This window comes from Ovis aries, chromosome 11, assembly GCF_016772045.2.
Source record: "Ovis aries strain OAR_USU_Benz2616 breed Rambouillet chromosome 11, ARS-UI_Ramb_v3.0, whole genome shotgun sequence".
Lineage (NCBI taxonomy): Eukaryota > Metazoa > Chordata > Mammalia > Artiodactyla > Bovidae > Ovis > Ovis aries.
In genome coordinates, this window is record NC_056064.1 from 23670067 (window position 1) to 23688958 (window position 18892).

Consider the following 18892-nt stretch of genomic DNA (forward strand, 5'->3'; position numbering starts at 1 on the left):
CTTTTGCAAGGGATGTGTACTCTTCCATTACCATTGTTTCACTCTCCCAACTCTTATTTTCATTGAGGGAAAATTTACACAACATAAAATTAATCATTTACAGTGAACGATTCATTGCCATTTAGTATATTTACAGTACTTTGCAACCATCATCTCTGTCTAGTTCTAAACTCTTTCTGTCACCTCCAAATGAAATCCCATTTAGCTATTGCTCTCCATTGCTCCCCGCACCCGCCGCCCAGTTCCAGCCCCTGGCAGTCACTCATCTGCTTTCTCTCTCTATGGATTGATTTGCCTATTTCAGGTATTTTGTAGAAATGGAGTCATACAGTATGGGACCTTTTGTGCCTGGCATCTTTCACTTGGGATGCTTTTCTGAGGCTTATTCACCTCGTAGCGTGTATCAGCACTTTGTTTCTTTTCCTGGCTGAATGATATTCTGTCGTGTGGATGCACCACAATTTGTTAATCTGTCCAGTTGTTGATGGACATTTGGGTTGTTTCTACCTTTCGGCAAGTGTAAATAGTGCAACTCTTGAATGAACAACATTCGTGTGCAAGTATTTGTGTGAGTACTTGTTTTGAGTTCTTTGGGTACCTACCCAGGAGTGGGATTGCTGGGTCATATGGCAACTCCATGTTTAACTTACTGAGGACCTGCCAAACGGTTTTCCACAGCAGCTGTGCCATTTTACACTCCCACCAGCAATGTATGAAGGCTCCAATTTTTCACATGCTCGCCAGCACCTGTTATTTTCTATTTTTTGACTATTGCCATCCTAGTGGGTGTGAGAATGGTATCTCATTGTGGTTTTGATTTGCATTTCCCCACAACTCGACTGAAGGGACTTAGCACACACATGCGCACAGCTTAATGATGTGGAGTATTTGTTTCATTTTCCTATTGTCCCTTTGTATATCTTCTTTGGAGAAATGTCTATCCAAGTCCTTTTCCTATTTTAAAATCGGGTTGCTTGTCTTTTTGTTAAGTTATCAGAGTTCTTTATATATTCTGGGTGTGCATACTTATGTGCTTCTCCGTGGCTTCAGTCGTGTTTGATTTCTGCAACCCGATGAACTGTAGGCCACCGGGCTCCTCTGCCATGGGATTCTCCAGGCAAGAATACTGGATTGAGCTGTCATGCCCTCCTCCAGGGGGTCTTCCTGACCCAGGGATCGAACCAGCGTCTCCTGTGTCTCCTGCATTGCAGGACAGTTCTCTACTGCTGAGCTACCAGGAAAGCCCATGTATTCTGGATACAGATGTGTGCCTTACAAATATTTTCTCCCATTCTGTTGGTTGTCTTTTTACTTTCTTGATAATGTCCATTAAAGCACAAAAGTTAAAAATTTTTATGTTCAATAATTTATGTTTCCTTTTTTGTTGGTGTCATGTCTAAGAATACATTACCAAATCTAAGATCATGAAAATTTAACCCTATGTTTTCTTCTAAGAGTTTTTACAGTTTTAGCTCTTAGATTTAAGTTTTTGCCTTCTGGATGTGGTGTGGTGTACAGGTGTCCAACTTTGTTCATTTTGCATGTGGGTATCTAGTTTTTCTAGCACCATTTGTTGAAAAGACTGTTCTTTCTCTGTCTATCGGTCTTGACTTCATCAAGAGTCAATTGGCTATAAATGCATGGATTTATCTCTGGGCTCTAAATTTTATTCCATCGTTTATCCTTATGCCAGTAGCACACTGTTTTGATCACTGTAGCCTTGTAGTAAGTTTTGAAATAGGGAATTGTGAGTTTTTCCCCAAGAATGTTTTGGCTATTCTGAGTTCCTTGAGTTTCCACATCAATTTTAGGAACAGCTTGTCAATTTCTGCAAAGAAGTCCAACTTGAATTTTGATAGGGATTGGATTGAATCTGTCGATCACTTTGGGTGGTTACTGCCATCTTGACAATACTGATTCTTCCAACCCATGAACAGGGAATGCCATATCATTTATTTAAGTCTTCTTTAATTTCTTTCATCAATGTCTTTTAGTTTTCAGTGCTTGAATCCCTTACTTCCTTGGTTAAATTATTCTAGGTATTTTATTTTATTTTTTTTTTTATACTCTTGTAAATGGAGTTGTTTTCTTGATTTTCTCTTCAGATGGTTCATTGCTGATGTATAGAAGTGCAAATGACTTTTGTGTGCTGATCTTGCACTCTGCAACTTTTCTGATTTTCTTTCTTAGCTCTAGTAGTGTTTTTGTGGATTCTTTGGGTTTCCCATATTGGGTCATGTCACCTGCAAATATAGTTTTATTTTTTCTTTTTTATTTCTTTCTCTTGTCTAATTGTTCAGCATAGAACTTTCAGTACACTCAATAGTAGTGGAGAAAGTGGGCATCCTTCTTTGTTCCTGGTCCCAAGGGGAAAGCTTGCAGTATGCTTTCAGTATCATTGAGCATGATGTTAGCCATGGATTAAAAAAAAAGCCCTCATCATGTTGAGGAAGTTCCTTTGTATTCCTAGTTTTCTGAGTGTTTTTTTCATCAAGAAAGGGCATTAGATTTTGTCAGATGCTCTTTCTGCATCGAGATGATTTTGTGTTTTTTTTTTTCCCCCCTAATTCCATTAATGTGGTATATTACACTGATTGATTTCCTTATGTTGAACCAACCTTGCATTCCTGGGATAAATCCCACCTGGACACAGTGTGTAACATGCTGTTGGATTTGATGAGCTAGTATTTTGTTGAGAATTTTTACATCTGTGTCCATCAGGGATATTTGTCTGTAGTTTTATTTCCTTGTGGTTTCTTTGTATGGTTTTGGTAATGCTGGCCGATAGAATGAGTTAAGTAGTGTTCCTTCCTGTTTGCTTTTTCTGGAAGAGTTTATGAAGGATTGGTGCTAATTCTTCTTTAAACGTTTGCTGGAATTTACCATGAGGCCATCTAACCCTGGACTTATCTCTGTTGGGAGGTTTTGGATTACCGATCCAATCTCTTGTTATCTCTTCATTTTTTAATGTTACTTGCCTGGTACTTGTAGTCATTTGCATTTTCAGATCCTCTTTCATAGATTTAAATATGAATCTGCCTAATTTTGAAGATGTCTTATAAAAGCCAGCCATCCTCCCACCCTTTTCCCTGTCTTATCTCTGCTCTGGCCAGTTTGGTCCCTTTCACACCCTGTCTGCATTAAACATGATAATTCCGTAGGTCAGTGGTTCTCACAGTGTGGTGTCTGGTCAGGAGTATTGGTATTACCTGGGAGTGTGTTAGAAATGCAGATTCTCTTGGTGGCAGTGTGGTGGTGATGGTGGTGGGGAAGTGGTGATGGCAGGAACCTAGGTTTTAACACGTCCTTCACATGGTTCCATTGTATCACCATTGCCATAGGTAATAGAGCCTTGCAGGCTCCTGGCCCAACTTGACATAGTTGAAGCTGTACCTTTGCAGAACTCCAGCAGCCAAGGAGCTGTGTTCAGTGTGAGATGGTGGGAAGGGAGACCAAAGCAGGGAAGGAGAAGCATGAAGTGTGCATAGGGGAGAGGAGGGCAGGAAGATTGATTGAAATGGGACCTGTGTCTGGATGGAACTTACTGGGGACACCTGTTGGCTGTCCAGGGTGAGGAGTGCAGTCTGTGGTCGGAGAAGAGACAGTGCTTAGGAGCACATGCATTGGCCTGTCCTGTCCTGACTGTAGCCATCCCAAGGAGATAGCTCCAGTCACTTACAGTCAGTCTCCCCTGCCCATTTCATTCTCATCTTGCAGGGCAGGGTTTTGAGTCATTCACTCAGGAAATGTTTCCTGAGCATCTCCTCTGTGCCAGGCAGCTGTAAACCCAGGGATATAGCAGTGAACAAAACAATCAGAGCCCTGCCCTCGAGGGCTTTCTGTTCTAGTGGGCCATCCTTTGCTTTCCTCTTCAGGTTTCAGCAGCCAGGCTGGCGTCCAGCTGGCCCTCATCCTGCTGTCCTGCAGATAGGGGCCTCTGAGCCAGCAGCTGAGGCAGGACAGCTCAGTGTGTGGTGTGGTTGGGCAGCCCTGGGGCACATCTGATCTGGTTCCCAACAGGGTGTGTGCTCTGGGCTCCCAGATCCCCAAGTTTCCAAAAATCTCTATGAAATTCTGCAGGAATCCTTTTCTTTAGTGATGTCTTCCTTCCCTGTGGGATGAGAAACCTGCTCAGACCCCTGTTTTCTCCCCCACCCCCGACCTCATCTCCATCCCGTTTTCGTGGGACCCCTGTGGGCTGGAAGACACCTTGTCTCCCATCCTTGTCTGGTTTTAGCCCTCTGGTTGCTGTTAATATGACTTGGCCTCCTCATGCACGTCCTGCTTTGAGGCTGGATCAGGAGACAGTCACTGCTGCCGTGCATGGAATGAGTCCTATGTTGGGTGCCATCCCAGCGCTGCAGACTGGCTCATGTTATCCGACCACAGCCCTGTGAGTCGGTGCAGTCCTGAGCCCTGTTGCAAGGCTCAGGTGCTCACACAACCTTGTCCTGTGTGTGAGCAGTGGGTGGGTGGTACCTCCTGGGCAAGAGTGTAGAAGGCTGCTCACACACAAACACAGCCTGCCTGCAAGAGGGGAACAGAGGAGCCCAAAGCTAGGGCAGGACCCCCAGCAGGGATCCGGTGGGCAGCAGATGGATGGCGGTGGGTGTTACATCTCCAGCGAGGTTCAGAGAGGAGGAGGAAAGAAGGGGGGATGTGCTGGTGGGGGCCTCCGAGCTGCGATGCTGTAAGAAGGAAAGAACAGGTGGCCGCCCATCTGCTGGGAAAGGCCGCGTCCACGTGTAGAGCTGCTGTGGACCAGAGGGAGGTAGGCCAGGCTGCTCCTGTCCCCAGGGAGGGGCCAGGGTGCTGAGATGGGGCGGTGGCCCTCCTGTACTGAATTTCTTCCGTTGCCTCTGCTTCTTCACCACCTGGGCAGGGAGCTGGCAGCAGAGTGAACAAGGAGGGGTGCCGGGAAGATTCCTCAAGACTGGCCTTGCAGTTCCTGTTCTCTCCTGCCCCTCTTACCTCGGACCTCCTCTGACCCTCTCCCCGCAAGGACTCGCTTTGTCCTTCTAAAGGAAGTTTGGGTGGTTTCTATAAGGGGAGGTGGGAGGACATGGCTTGAACCTGGACAGAGCCTTGGGGCCCAGCCTATGGATTCCTTAGCTGGGCGCTGGCTCTTGGTGATTATTTCATGGACTACTCACCTGGCTGTTAAAGCAGAGCCCAGGGGGAAAGCTGGCCTCTGCCCAGATTTGGGTGGTGATGGCTATTGCTAATAGTAAGTTAGACAGCTGGGCCGCTGCTACTGGTGAGGAAGCTGAACTACGTTTCTTGCTAACTGATGGAGGGGGTCCCCTTCTGAAGGATGCTTCTGGCAGGGCTTCATTCTGTCCTGAAGGGCCTGTGGGATGTTGCCAGTGAGTCAGTGAGCATTTATTGCATGCCTGCTGCGCGCCCTTGGCTGCATGAAGCAGTCTCAGGGGGTGTGGACAAGGGTGGGACTGGAACTGCTGTCCCAGCCTGGCCTGAGTCACCTTGCCTCTGGGTGGAAAAGAAGGCTTGCTCTTTGCCAAGGCTGGCACCATTCCACTGGAAAGTTCAACAAGTCACCATGAAGTGGGGCCAGGTCAGCCCAGGCCAAGTTGCCACTGGCCGATTTCTGCTCCTGGACACTGTCCACGCCGCAGTTGTCCACCCTGTGTGTTACTCAGGACTGAGGCTGAGTCACAGCCCTTTCATCTCACCATCTGTGCCAGGCCTGAGGCCATGGAGCATCTTCATTCAGGAAGTAGACCCGTTTTTAGCAGTAATCGAAACACTGCCTCCGGGAAGACGGATAAAGTCAAGAAAAGCTTAATCAGGAGAAGCTGGGACTTCCCCGGTGTTCCAGTGGTTAAGACTGTTTGCTTCCACTGCAGGGGACATGGGTTTGATCCTTGGTTGGGGCCTAAGATCTGGCATGCTGCACAGCGAGGCCAAAAATTAAATAAATAAAAATTTTGATAAAAATAAAAGGAAAACGCTAACTACCTAAAGGTACCAGATCATCTCCCAGCAGGACAGAGTTTATTTCCAGAGTGAAGTTTCTCAGAATTCCTTATACAAGTTGTTGTTTTTCCAGTAGTCGTGTATGGATGTGAGAGTTGGACTGTAAAGATGGTTGAGCACTGAAGAATTGGTGCTTTTGAACTGTTGTGTTGGAGAAGACTCTTGAGAGTCTCTTGGACAGCAAGGAGATCAAACCAGTCAATCCTGAAGGAAATCAGCCCTGAATATTCATTGGAAGGACTGATGCTGAAGCTGAAGCTCCAACATTTTGGCCATCTGTTACGAAGAGCCCATTCATTGGAAAAGACCCTGATCTGGGAAAGATTGAAAGCAGGAGGAGAAGCAGGCAGCAGAGGATGAGATGGTTAGATAGCATCACCGACTCAATGGACATGAATGTGAGAAAACTCCAGTAGTAAAGGACAGGGTAGCCTGGTGTGCTGCAGTCCATGGGCGGAGTTTTTCCAAAGACGCCGACGCCGTCCCCACCTTCGAATTCCCTGGATCCACCGGGGCTGGACCCCGGCACTGCAGTCCATGGGGTCATAAAGAGTAAGATATGACTTAGCGATTGAACAATAACAAAAGCCATGGACCAGGGTCTGGTTCTTCTTGTTCATGTTCTTACTTCATCTTCACGTGAGCCCTGAAAGGCAGGGGCTGATTCTGCTTTCAGGTGAGGGAAGTAAGAGAGATTGAATCACAGGCCTTGTGCCACACAAACCGATCAGTAGGATGTCGGCCACTCCCCAGACCTGGATTTGACCACTGGATTCCATGCCTCCTGTTGAATTGACCCTCTGTATCCACGGGTTCTGCATCCACAGATTCAACCAAAGATTTTGATTTTGATCCCCAGCTGGTGGAACCTGTGGGAAAAGGGGGCACCTGTGTGCTTTCATTTTCTTTTCTTAAAAAGCTTTTCTTTATTCATTTATTTGGTTCTGGCTGCACTGGGTCTTCAGTGTTTCACGGCTTTCTCTAGTTGTGGCGAGCAGGGGCCACTCTCCAGGGGTGGCGCACTGGCTTTTCATTGCACTGGCTTCTTTTATCTTTTTGGAGCATGGGCTGTGAGGGGTTTGGGCTCAGTAGTTCTGGTACACAGGCTTAATTGCCCTGGGGCATGTGGATTCTTCCCGGACCAGGGATTGAACCTATGTCTGTTGCATTGGAAGACAAATTCTTAACTAGTCGACCACCAGGGAAGTCCCTGTGCCATTTTCTTTAAGGGCCTGGAGCATCTTTGGATTTCAGTATCCTCAGGGATGCTGGAACCAATCCCCCACAGATACTAAGAGAGGACTGTCTTTCTGCCATACACAAACCTCAGAAGCTTTCCAGGACCTTCCAGATTAAGCCCACATTCCTGGCATTCAGAGTCTTTCAGGCCTGCACCCTCCTTTTCAGTCTGAACTTCAGGATGTTGACCCAGAGGCCTCGGGCAGCCGAGTTGATCCACACACTTCACCTTTGTCCTCGCTGTTACTGCTGCCTGTAACGCCCTCCTCACCCTCGCTATTGGGCTTCCCTAGTAGCTCAGACGGTAAAGCATCCACCTACAATGCAAGAGATCCGGGTCCAATCCCTGGGTTGGAAAGATTCCCCCCCGCCCCCTCCTCCCAGAGAAGGAAATGGCAACCCACTCCAGTATTCTTGCCTGGAGAATCCCCATGGACAAGAGGAGCCTGGTGGGCTACAGTCCATGGGGTCGCAAAGAGTTGGACAGGACTGACCAACTAACACACACTCCTTCTCTATCAAGTGATTCCTGTTTATCTTTTAAGGTCTGGTTGCATTTACAACCAGAAGCCTTACAAGAAGCCTTCCTTGATGTGGTCATTTTAAAACATGACCTCAAATTCTTTGACACTTCTCTCCTGTAGAGAGAAGTGTCCTCATTCCTATCCCTTCGAGTGCAGGCTGGTCATGGACACTTGCTTCTAAAGAATAGGACAGGGACTTCCCTGGTGGTTCATTGGTTAAGAATCCGCCTTTCAATGCAGGGGACACGGGTTCCACCCCTGGTCAGGAAACTAAGATCCTACCTGCCACAGGGCAACTAAGGCCACAGGCTGCAGCTTCGGAGCCTCTGTGCTCTGGAGCCTGTGCACCACAGCTAGAGTGAAGTCTGAATGCTGCAACAAAAGATCCCACATGCTGCGAGCAAGTTCCTGCATGCTGCAACTAAGACCCAAAGCATCCAGATAAAAAAATAAATATTAAAAAAACCCCATAAAGAGTAAGGAACAGGATAAAGAATAAGGATAAAATAAGATAAAAATAAGGCCTAGAATAAGGAATAGGTGTAAAGGTCCTTTGTGCTTTCTCTCTTGGCTGTCTTGCTCTGGGTGGGTTTTGGGGTCGGGGAGGGTCAGCTGCCATGTTGTAAGGGCACTCAAGCAGCCAAAGGAGAGGTCCGTGTGATGGGAGCTGGGCCCTCCTGCTGACAGCTTTGTGACTAAACCATCTTAGAAGCAGATCCCCTGGCCACAATCAAGCCTTCAGCCTCTGCTGACATCCTGAATGCAACTGCCTGAGAAACCTTGAGCCAGAGCTGCCCAGTGAAGCAGCTGAACTCCTGACCCATGGACACTGTTGTGAGGCACTAAGTTTTGGGAGTAGTTTGTTACATAGCAGTACTGAGCTAATATTCTCACCTCCCAACAAGCAGTGCTGCCTGCCTGCTCTGAACCACTGGTCACCTGCAGCATCACTCTGCTTAGTTTTGTCTCATAATTTTTAAGATCTGTTGTTATGTAGTTGCAAAGTCCTGTCTGACTCTTTTGAGACTCCATGGAGTGTAGATTGCCAGGCTCCTCTGTCCATGGGATTTCCCAGGCAAGAATACCGGCATGGGTTGCCATTTCCTCCTCTAGGGGATCTTCCCGACCCAGAGATTGAACTGGAGTCTCCTGCATGGCAGGCAGGTTCTTTGCCACTGAGCCACCTGGGAGGGGGCCCTTCCCCAGTACTTCCAGTGACCAGTGTTTAATCATGTGGGGTTAATTGATTAACTAGCGCAAGAGCATTGTGTAAGAACACACCTAAGGATTTTTTGGTTGCCAGATTATATAGATACCAATGGGTAAGTTGGATGTGGGGTTGATTCAAGAGAGTTTCTTTATCTACAACACACAAGGTCATGATTAGATCTGGAAATTAACTGGCCTGAATTCAGGGGCTTTCTGTGGGCACAAAAGGCCGGAAAACTTGTGAAAGTGCCAGATGGGGCATACTGTAGCAGGAGTTGGGGAAGGGAAGAGAGGCATGCCAAAGCCTCTGATTATGTGTTTAAGTCTTTGCAGTTGATTAATTACAGAAATGATTTATAATTGTTATAAAAAATTGAAAAAATACTGAAAAGCAAAAAGGATAAATTTATCGTTAACCTATAACTCAACTTGGCAAATATTCTTCAAGAGTGATATGTACATCCACAGGAAGATATATATGTTGGAAAAAAAAAAAAAGGATCAGGACTTCCCTGGGTGGTCCAGTGGTTAACAATCCGCCTGCTAATGCAGGGGACATGGGTTCAATCCTTGGTCTGAGAAGATTCCATGTACCTCAGAGCAGTTAAGCCCATGTGCCACAACTGCTGAGCCCACACTCTGGAGCCCATGAGCTGCAACTCCCGAGCCTGTGTGCCCTGGAGCCTGTGCTCCCTAACCAGAGAATCCACTGCAGTGAGACGCCTGAGCACTGCAACTAGAGAATAGGCCCCACTGGCTGCAAGCAGAGAAAGCCCACACTCAGCAGTGAAGCCCCAGTATGGCCAAAAATAAATAAGTAAATAATAATTTAAAAGGGACCATATTGTTCTGATCTGTACTTTTCTCACTGAGCGATATGACATGAATCTTCATACCAGCATAACCAATACAGATCTCCTTTTAGAGTTATTTTATTGTATGGGCATACTTCCGTGTATTATTTATTTTCCCCTTATTGATATGCACTTCAATTATTTCCACTCTTTTTTAACCCATAAACAAGGTTTCTACAGATATCCTTGTATACAATATTTTTGTGTAGTTGCCCAAATATTGCTTTAGCGTAAATTCCTTAGGGTAGGTTTATGGACCAAAATACCTGAACGTTTTTCAGGCTTTGGACACATTGTACCAAATTGCCCTTCAGAAAGTACCAGGCACACACTTACTTATCTATAGTCCTTGCCAGCACTGAATTTTCTTTTTAATCTTGGCCAATCTGATAGGTGAAAGATGTTATCTTCTTATCTTAATTACTTTAATAACTAGGGAGGCTGGGCATGTTTCATTGGTCATTTTGTATTTCTCCTTGAGCAAATTGAGTCCTTTGCATATTTTTGTTTCCTTTACAAAACTTATTTCTTTGAAATTGAACTAGGCAAATAATGTAGGTCTGCATGCTTGTGAAGCATCCCGTGTATAAAGCAGAACTCCCTTCCCTACTCTCTCCCTCTTCTTGTTATAATAACTTTTTGACAGTGTGAGGTCTATTATTCTGTATTATTTTCTATGCATTTATATACATACCTATAAATAATTTTAGGTTTTGTTTTTACTAAAATGGGGTCATATTCTCTGTGATGTTCTGAGCTGTACCCCCGCTCCCCCTATATTTAATAGATCTCGGAGAACATCTTATGTCAGCAATATGGAACTACTGCTTTCTTTTCAAAACATACTTATTTTGGCTGCATGCGACCTTAGTTGCAGCATTCAGGATCTTTCGCTGTGGCAGGCAGGCTTCTCTCTAGTTGAGGCATGGGCTCTGTAGTTGTGGTGTGTCGGCTTAGTTGCCCCAAGGCATGCGGGATCTTAGTTCCCCAACCAGGAATCGGACCTGAGTCCCCTGCATGGGAAAGCAGATTCTTAACCACTGGACCACCAGGGAAGTCCTCAGATTTCTTTCCGAATAATCGAGCAGTTTTATTTAAAGTATACAGTTGAATGGTTTTTAGTATATTTACAGAATTGTGTAACCATTACCACAGTCAATTTTAGAACATTTTTCATCAGCTCCAATAGAAACCTTATGTCCTTTAGCTTCCAAATCCTCCATTTCTCTGAGCCCTAAGCAACCACAAATTTACATTCTGTCTCTATAGATTTGCCTATTCTGGGCATTTTATATTAATGGAATCACGTAATATGCAGCCTTTTATGTCTGTGTCCATTCACTTAGCATAGTGTTTTCAAGGTTTATCCATGTTGTAGCATGTGCCAATACTTCATTCTTTTTATTAATGGTTGAATACTATTCTAGTGTATAGATATACTATAATCTGTTTATTCAAAAGTTGATGGACATTTGGGTTGTTTCCACTTTGGGAGGTATTACGAATATTGCTGCTGTGAACACTGTGTGTGCAAGCTTTTGAGTGGACGTGTTTTCACTTCTCTTGGGGGTATATACCTAGGAGTGGGATTACTGAAATGGTAGTTCTTTTTATGTTGCTGGACTCAGTTTGCTAGAATTTTGTTGAGAGTTTTTGCATTTATTTTCATAAGCTGTATTGGTCTGTAGTTTTCTTTTCTTGTGATGCTAATTTTGGTGTCAGCGTAGTACTAGCCTCATGAAATAAGTTGGGAAGTGTTCCCTCTTCTATTCCTGGAAGAGTTTGGGAGGAATTAGTATTACTTCTCCTTTAAGGGGTAGAATTTACAACTGAAGCCATCTGGACCTGGGCTTTTCTTTGTGGGTGGGTTTTTGATTACTGATCCAACCTCTATTATTAATTGTAGGTCTTTTTAGATCTTCTGTTTCTTCCTGAGTCAGTTCTGGTAGTCTGTGGTTGCTGGGAACTGTCCATTTCATCTGTGTTTGTATTACCGCTTAGTTGTGTCCCACTCTTTGTGACCCCATGGGCTCCTCTGTCCATGAATTCTCCAGGCAAGAATACTGAAATGGGTTGTCCTTCCCTTCTCCAGAGGATCTTCTCAACCCAGGAATTGAACCTGGGTCCCCCGCATTGCAGGCAGATTCTTTACTGTCTGAGCTACCACGGAAGTCCCTATTTCATGTAAGTTATCTAAATTATTGACATATGGCTTCCCATAGGATTTGTATTTTATTCTGTGTAGCTTATTCTGATCAGTTTCCTGTAGATCGATATTTGTTTCCACTTTTTTTTTTTTTTTTTTTTTGCTGTCACAAACAATGCTTCAATGACCATTTTATTGTGTCTATCTTTGTGTTCATGTGTCAGTGTGTATATGTTCTAGAAGAGGAATTGTTGGGTCAGAGGTCTGTGTATTTAAAATGTTGATTGTTTGTTTCTATCTTCTTATCCTCTTTCTTCTCATCTTTCTATCCTTACTAATTTGTATAAGTTATTTTTTTTTAAAATTATCTATTTATTTGGCTGTATCAAGGCCATAGGTGTGTCATGCGGGTCTTCTGTTGTGCCTTGAGGGCTTCTTTCTAGTTGTGCTGTGCAGGCTCAGTAATTGCGCTGCTCGGTCGTAGCTGCTTTGCAGCATGTGGGATCTTAGTTCACCCGCCAGGGATCCAACATGCCTCGCCTGCATTGGGAGGCGGATTCTTAACCCCTTGACCACCAGGGAAGTCCCTCTGTGAGTTCTTTATTATTCTTGGTATCCTGGAGACTGGAGTTGGTAAGAATCCACAGAGCAAATGGGAAGGATAGATTTGAGAGCTGGATGTTTGATGCCTGCTTCTGGTCAAAGGTGCTTGATGTGGGTGCCCAAAACTTGTCCTCAACCCTGAACATTCACATGTCGTGTTTCCAGACCCTGAATCCTGAACTTTGCAGAGGTTGAAAACTCTTTGCCTCTGATGGGCCAATTTTAGCTTGGGAGAGGTCACTTGGAGTCTGAAGCAGGGCCAGGTTTCTGCCCATGACTCCACAAGGGTCCTTCCATGGTGGTTCTCTTCTGAGAATGTGGAGGCTGATGGGGACATCAGGCAATTCTGGCCTGTGGGTGCCTGCAGAGGAAGGCAGGATGGATGCCCTACCTCTATGTGGAGAAGCGACAAGGACATGTTTCCTTTTCACTGCTGTCTTTTGTCCCCTATTCATCTGGGGACAGTCCATTCTGAGTGCTGATTAACTCAGGGCTTGCCAACGCCTAGAAGAAAGTAGAGCTCTTTTCACAGAATGGGAAGTGAGGACTCTTTTGGTGGAACCTCTGCCTGTGTTTTGTTAGGGTACAGCTTTCAGCCCCTCACCCTTCCATTCCACCTTCTTTTTCTCTTTTTGGTCTTATCTGGAGTTTACAAAGTTGGCACCAAAGTAGGTTAAAATTTTGGACTTACATAGTTTATGATTTTAAAAATAACCCATCCAGGCTCCTGGAGGCTACAGTTTTCAGGCTTTGCTCTCACGTTCTCGGGTTCCCAAAATGTCCCTTGGGGACAGCGGACAGGGACAGGCAGAGGTGACCCACCAGGGCTCAAGCTTCCACAGCTGTCTTGGCCAGGGCGGCATGCTGTAACTGGTTTTGTATGCTGGAATTCTAAGTGAGACTTTTGTGAGGAGACAGAAGGGGCTGTGTGTTGCCACAAAACTTGGAAATCTATTTGTGTGGGACATCTTGGCCCCACTGTTGGGTTGAAAGCATCCCAAACACGAATGCTGCTGGAGGGTGAATCTCCAGGCGCTGGGGAAACCTCGGCTTTTCCCAGGGGCCCCTCCCTCTTGACAGAGACTGAGAAACTGTTCCCTCCAGGGCCACATGCCAGCCTGGGCACGCTTTGTTCCCCGTTTTGTTCTATGGGGTGTTCTGGCCTTTCCAGCCCTGCAAAGGCGAAATCAAATTATCTTCTCTCTTGATCCAAATGAATTTCGTCCCTGGGGAAGCCGGGGTTGAGTTTCCAGACAGTCAGCAGGGAGACTTTTTCTCTCTACCTCCTGGCTGACGCCCTGCCTTTGTCTCTCTGCCCTGTTTGTGTCTTTCAGTCAGCGGAGTTCTTCGAGATGCTGGAGAAAATGCAGGTGAGCATCCTCAGTGTGGGGGTCGGGGAGGGGGGGAGGGGTGCGGGGCAAGGCCCGGGTGGGAGTGCCACAGCGACCTCAGGACATAACACCAGGAGAAACCCCTCGGGCAAAACCCAGGTCCTTGGAGGGAGGGCAGAGAAGAGAGCACAGTTCTGAGGGGCCTGGGCCGCCTGAGGCCACTTCCACGTGAACAGCACTCAGGATTCTGGAATGGCTCCTGCCTGAAGGATGGAGAGAAGATAAACAGAACCTGCCAGCAGGGCAGACGGATGTGGGGAGGGTTTGAGAGGGTCCGTCGTTCCTGGAATGGGTCAGAAAGAAAGCCCCTTCTTCGAGGAGTCATCTCATGTCTGGGAGGCAGAGCAGCCAAGTAGGAGACAGACCTGAGTTCAGATCCTGCTCCTAACACTCGCCAGCACTGGTTCCTGCCCTTTTCTGAGCCTCTGGTTCCTGTTTTCTGTCTACTCACAGCACTGTTCTCGCCCCACTCTGATGCCAACCGCATGGCCATTTTCCCACACTAAGCAATTCAGCAACACCAGCTGGGTGCTCTACAGTTTCACCCAGTTCTGACACAGTCTCCCCGGAGATCTCGCAGGTCAAGGGGTCAGTCCCACAAGACCACCCTCCTCTGACTTCAACCCCAATCCCAAATCCAGATTATCACTCGTGTTTTGACTCATTGGCTATAAATCAGAGGTTCCCATGATCGCTCCTTGGTTCCATTAATTCACTAGAGAGACTCACAGAACTCAGGAAACCCACTGACTTACTAGGTTAACAGCTTATTGTAAAAAGAGATAACTCAGGAACAGCCAGATGGAAGAATGGCCGCGGGCAAGGTATATGGGAAGGGATGCAAGCTCCCATGCCTTCTTCGGAAACTGTGTGTTCACCAGCTAGGAAATCCCCCAAGCCCTGTCCTTGTGGGTTTTTGTGGAGGCTTCTTTACACAGGATGATTGATTAAATCATTGGCCACTGGTGATTGATTGACTCTCCAGCCTATCCTCTGTCTCTGGAGGTTGAGGTTGGGGCTGAAAGTTCCAACCCTCTAATCAGGGTTGGTTCCCCTAGCAACAAGCTCCCATCCTTAGCGGCTTCCCAGAAGTTACCTCATTAACATAAGCTTATGAATAATAAGGCACCCCTTTCACCTTTTTGGCTCTGGAGCTGTTTCAGGAATGAAGGACAAAGGTTCAAATGCTGTAAAAAGAGATGCTCCATTGCTCTTAGCATCTAGGAAATGCCAAGGGTTTTAGGTTTTTCCTACATTTATAGTTGGCTTTCTACAATCAGAAAGAGCTTTGCCTTTTCTCCGTTCATTTGTTCATTTGTCCATCTATCCATCCATCTGTTCATCCATTCACTCATTGGTGTGGACTAATGGATTCTGATTATACGATAGTTTATAGTCTATATAGTAAAATCTTTATTTTAATGCTCAAGTTGTCTTAGATTTGGCCAGTGGGAGCCCCTGGGACCTGGCTGCTATACCAAATATATATTAATAGTTCTCATAAATCATGATAGCACAGCTTCTACAAATGAGAATGCAAATACCCACTTACATGGTTGTCTGGATGAAATGAGAAATAACAGTTATAGATGGGAAGAAGATGCTGATGATAGCCTACACATTTCAGGCACTTCTCTGGGCTCAGAGATTGATAGGTGTCACCTCATTTCTTTCTGAGAAGTCTCACAGGAAGTAGGTATATTGTTATCCCCATTTCACAGATGAGAAAACCAAGGCACAGAGCTATTAAATAAAGCACTCAAAGGCTGGTAAGTTATTATTGTAGCTTTGGAGCCAGAAGGCTTAGCCACTATGTTATGGTGGCTAAGTAGACGCTCCAGACTCCAGGAAGGAAGATATGGTAGTGATGGTTTGGAAGCTCTAGGAGGGAGGCAAATGAAGTGCCCACAGTCAGCCTGAGATGCAGGTGGAGCTGCTGAGAGGGTGACTGTCACCAGCAATCAAGCATGGTCCTCATGGAAAAGCCAGGTCACCCCCCTAAGGGTGGGGAGAGTTAGGGATGGTTTAAGGGAAAACTATTATTAGTGGTTGTGTTATTATCACAAGCAAGTTGTTAAAATCCCCTTCTGTGCCCAGCAGTGTGTGGACTACAAGCTAATTTATATGTATTTAGGGAGCTTACAGTCAAGTTTCGGAAACAGGGAGGGCCTTGGCCTTGACAGTGAGTGGTGGGAGGCAGCATATAATTAAGTAAAGCTGGGATTTCCGCCTCAATCCCTGGAGTCCCGCTCTGCACTCTGCCAAGCTGGTAGGGAATTTGCAGCTTGCCCTGCCTTCTCTCTGGCTGCTCCTGCAATCCACTCACCCCTCACTCTTTACCCACTTCCCTCCCCCTAGCCCTGCCTTCCCCACAAAGGGCACAGAATCCAGCCCCACTCAACTGACCTCATCATTCTCTTGTTTCAAGGCTACTGAGTTGTCTTCTCAGCTAGATTGGGAGCCTATCAAGGGCAGGGGGTCTGTTTTATTTTTTTCTGGCCGTACTACAAGGCTTTCAGGATCTTAGTTCTCCGACCAGAGATGCAACCACGCCCTCTGCAGTGCAGCTCCGGAGTCTTAACCACGGACCACCAGAGAATTCCTAAGGGTCTGGTTTTTATGCTTCCTTTCTGTCTCCATGGCAGGTGGCTGACCCCTGCGGGTGGTTGGTCAATTTCATCTCAGCTGAGACTACCTGGGGCTGAGACCAGACTTCCCAATGCCTGGGCCTCTGCCAAGTACCCCCTGGGCCCCAGCCTCCGAGGGGCCACCGCTGCCAGCTCTTCCGTGTATCTGAAAGTCATGTGGGGAAGTGGCTGGTGTGAAGTGCGGCTGGAGTCTGTCCTTGAGTGTGGGAGCCCTCTTTCATGCTGCGGGCGTGGAGACAGAGGCTCGAGTGTTGTAGCATCCAGGGCTCTATGATAGTTGTGAAGAGCTGAGACTAAGATCCAGGACTCCTGACCTCCCTGACAGAGAGTCAAGGGATTTGAAGAAGAGCGCAATCCTTTGAAGCAACAGAAGTGCACAAGCTTTGGATCCCTTCGGTCCTGGGTTCAAGTTCTATCTGATGCTCTCTAGCTGAACATCCTTGGCCAAGTCATTCTACCTCTCTGCACCTAGTGTCCACATGGCCAGGGATGAGAGAGGGGGTCATAATCATGACACCTATAGCAAGGAGATCAAACCAGCCAATCCTAAAGGAAATCAACCCTGAATATTCATTGGAAGGACTGATGCTGACGCTGAAGTTCCAATACTTTGGCCACCTGATGTGAAGAGCCAACTCATTGGAAAAGACCCTGATACTGGGAAAGATTGAAGGCAGGAGGAGAAGGGGGCGACAGAAGATGAGATGGTTGGATGGCATCATTGACTCAACGGACACGAGTTTGCGCAAGCTCCGGGAGATAGTGAAGGACAGGGGAGCCCAGTGTGCTGCAGGCCATGGGGTCAAGGAGTTGGATACGACCTAGCGGCCGAACAGCAACAATAGCAAAGGCTGACACATGGAGAGGGCCCAGTGCTGGGCGGTGGCTCTGTCATGGGGGAGGGCATGGGAGGAGGTTTGCTCACCTGCCCGGGGCTGTTTTCCAGGCAGGGATGACTAACGAAGGACAAACAGACCAACTCCTGACATCACCCCCCTCTTCACCCTCCCAGTTTGCTTCCCTGGTCAGGGACTGCTGTCCACTCAGGTGGTTTTCTCCCCATGTGGGGAAAGGAGGGCCTGTCGAGTGGGAGGGACCCTCCCTATGCCCTCCTGGACGATGCTGCTGGTGACTCAGTCCCACCAAGTCTAGATCCACCCAGTGAGTGAGCAGGAGTCCTGGGTTCTGAGGGCTGTGGGACAGGACTCTGCACTCTAGACACACGGCCCAGCTTCACCTCCAAGTGCTGACACCACTAGCTCCAGGAACCTCCTCCCAGGGCCCCCATTTCCGAGTTGGTAAATAGGTGCTGAGAGTTTTCAGAGGAGACTGAAGGAGGGAGCGCTGTGCAAGGTCAAGTTCCTGCTCTGTATTTTTATGATCGGGCAGGGGCTGCTGCAGGACACTCTTCTCTCCAGAGGGACCTGCGTGTCCCAGTGTGTCCCAGCATCTCACACCCTTGTCGGAATTTATTCAAACAGTTTTGGGAATGCCATGTACCCCACTCCCTTAAAACCCACTTAAGTCAGAACGTGGCACTGCTGGACCGGGCCCTGCTCCCCAGAAGGGCATCTCCCAGACACCTGCAGATGATACCCTTTAATCCAGGCCCAGTGAAGGTGCCTGACCTTTGCGATGACACCTCTGTGAGATGGATAGGTGGGTGTTAGAATCCTCATCTCATAATTGAAGCTGTGGAAGCTGCAAGAGGCTCAACTTTGTCCAGGGTCACTGGCAGTAAGACAACAGCGGAGTGAGGACCAGGCCACCTGCCTGTCAGCCGTGGGCCCTCCCACCAGGGAGGAGTGGAGCTGGTGTGGCATGAGGTCCAGCCTGTGGGTGCCGACACCCCAAGATGCAGGTTCCCATCCCTCACCCCTCACCTGTTGGCTTTGAGAGAGCCTGGTGATGTTTAAGTGTTGGAATGGGTCTTGCCTGGTGGTACAGTGGATAAGAACCCGCCTTGCAATGTAGGGGACATGGGTTCGCTCCTGGTCTGGGAAGATCCCATGTGCCATGGGGCAGCTAAGCCCGTGTAACTAACCCCTGCTTGGTGCAACTAGGGAGAAAGCCTATGCAAAGCAACGAAGACCCAGTGCAGCCAAAAAAAAAAAAAAATAGCACCAGCATGGAAAAGCTGCTTACCTATAGCTTTTACCATATTCTTACCACTCTTCCAAGGGCTCAACACATTCTCAACATTGAATCTTCACTACCAGAGTAGGTGAGGTTTTCATTCCCACTTTACAGATGGGAACACTGAGCTACACAGAGGTTCTGT

General features: G+C 47.1%; 1 protein-coding gene across 10 annotated transcripts in view; it reads left to right on the forward strand.

Moving 5' to 3' along the window:
- Nucleotides 1–18892, forward strand: part of RAP1GAP2 (RAP1 GTPase activating protein 2) — a 201350-nt gene that overhangs the window by 125287 nt on the left and 57171 nt on the right. For all 10 annotated transcript variants that reach the window (XR_006061142.1, XM_042255520.2, XM_042255515.2 and 7 more), the window contains one exon: nucleotides 13907–13942. Coding sequence is in view for 9 of the 10 variants with exons in the window: in XM_042255520.2 (XP_042111454.1) it covers nucleotides 13907–13942 (36 nt within the window). In the remaining variant the exon portion in view is untranslated. The remainder of the gene's footprint in view (nucleotides 1–13906; nucleotides 13943–18892) is intronic.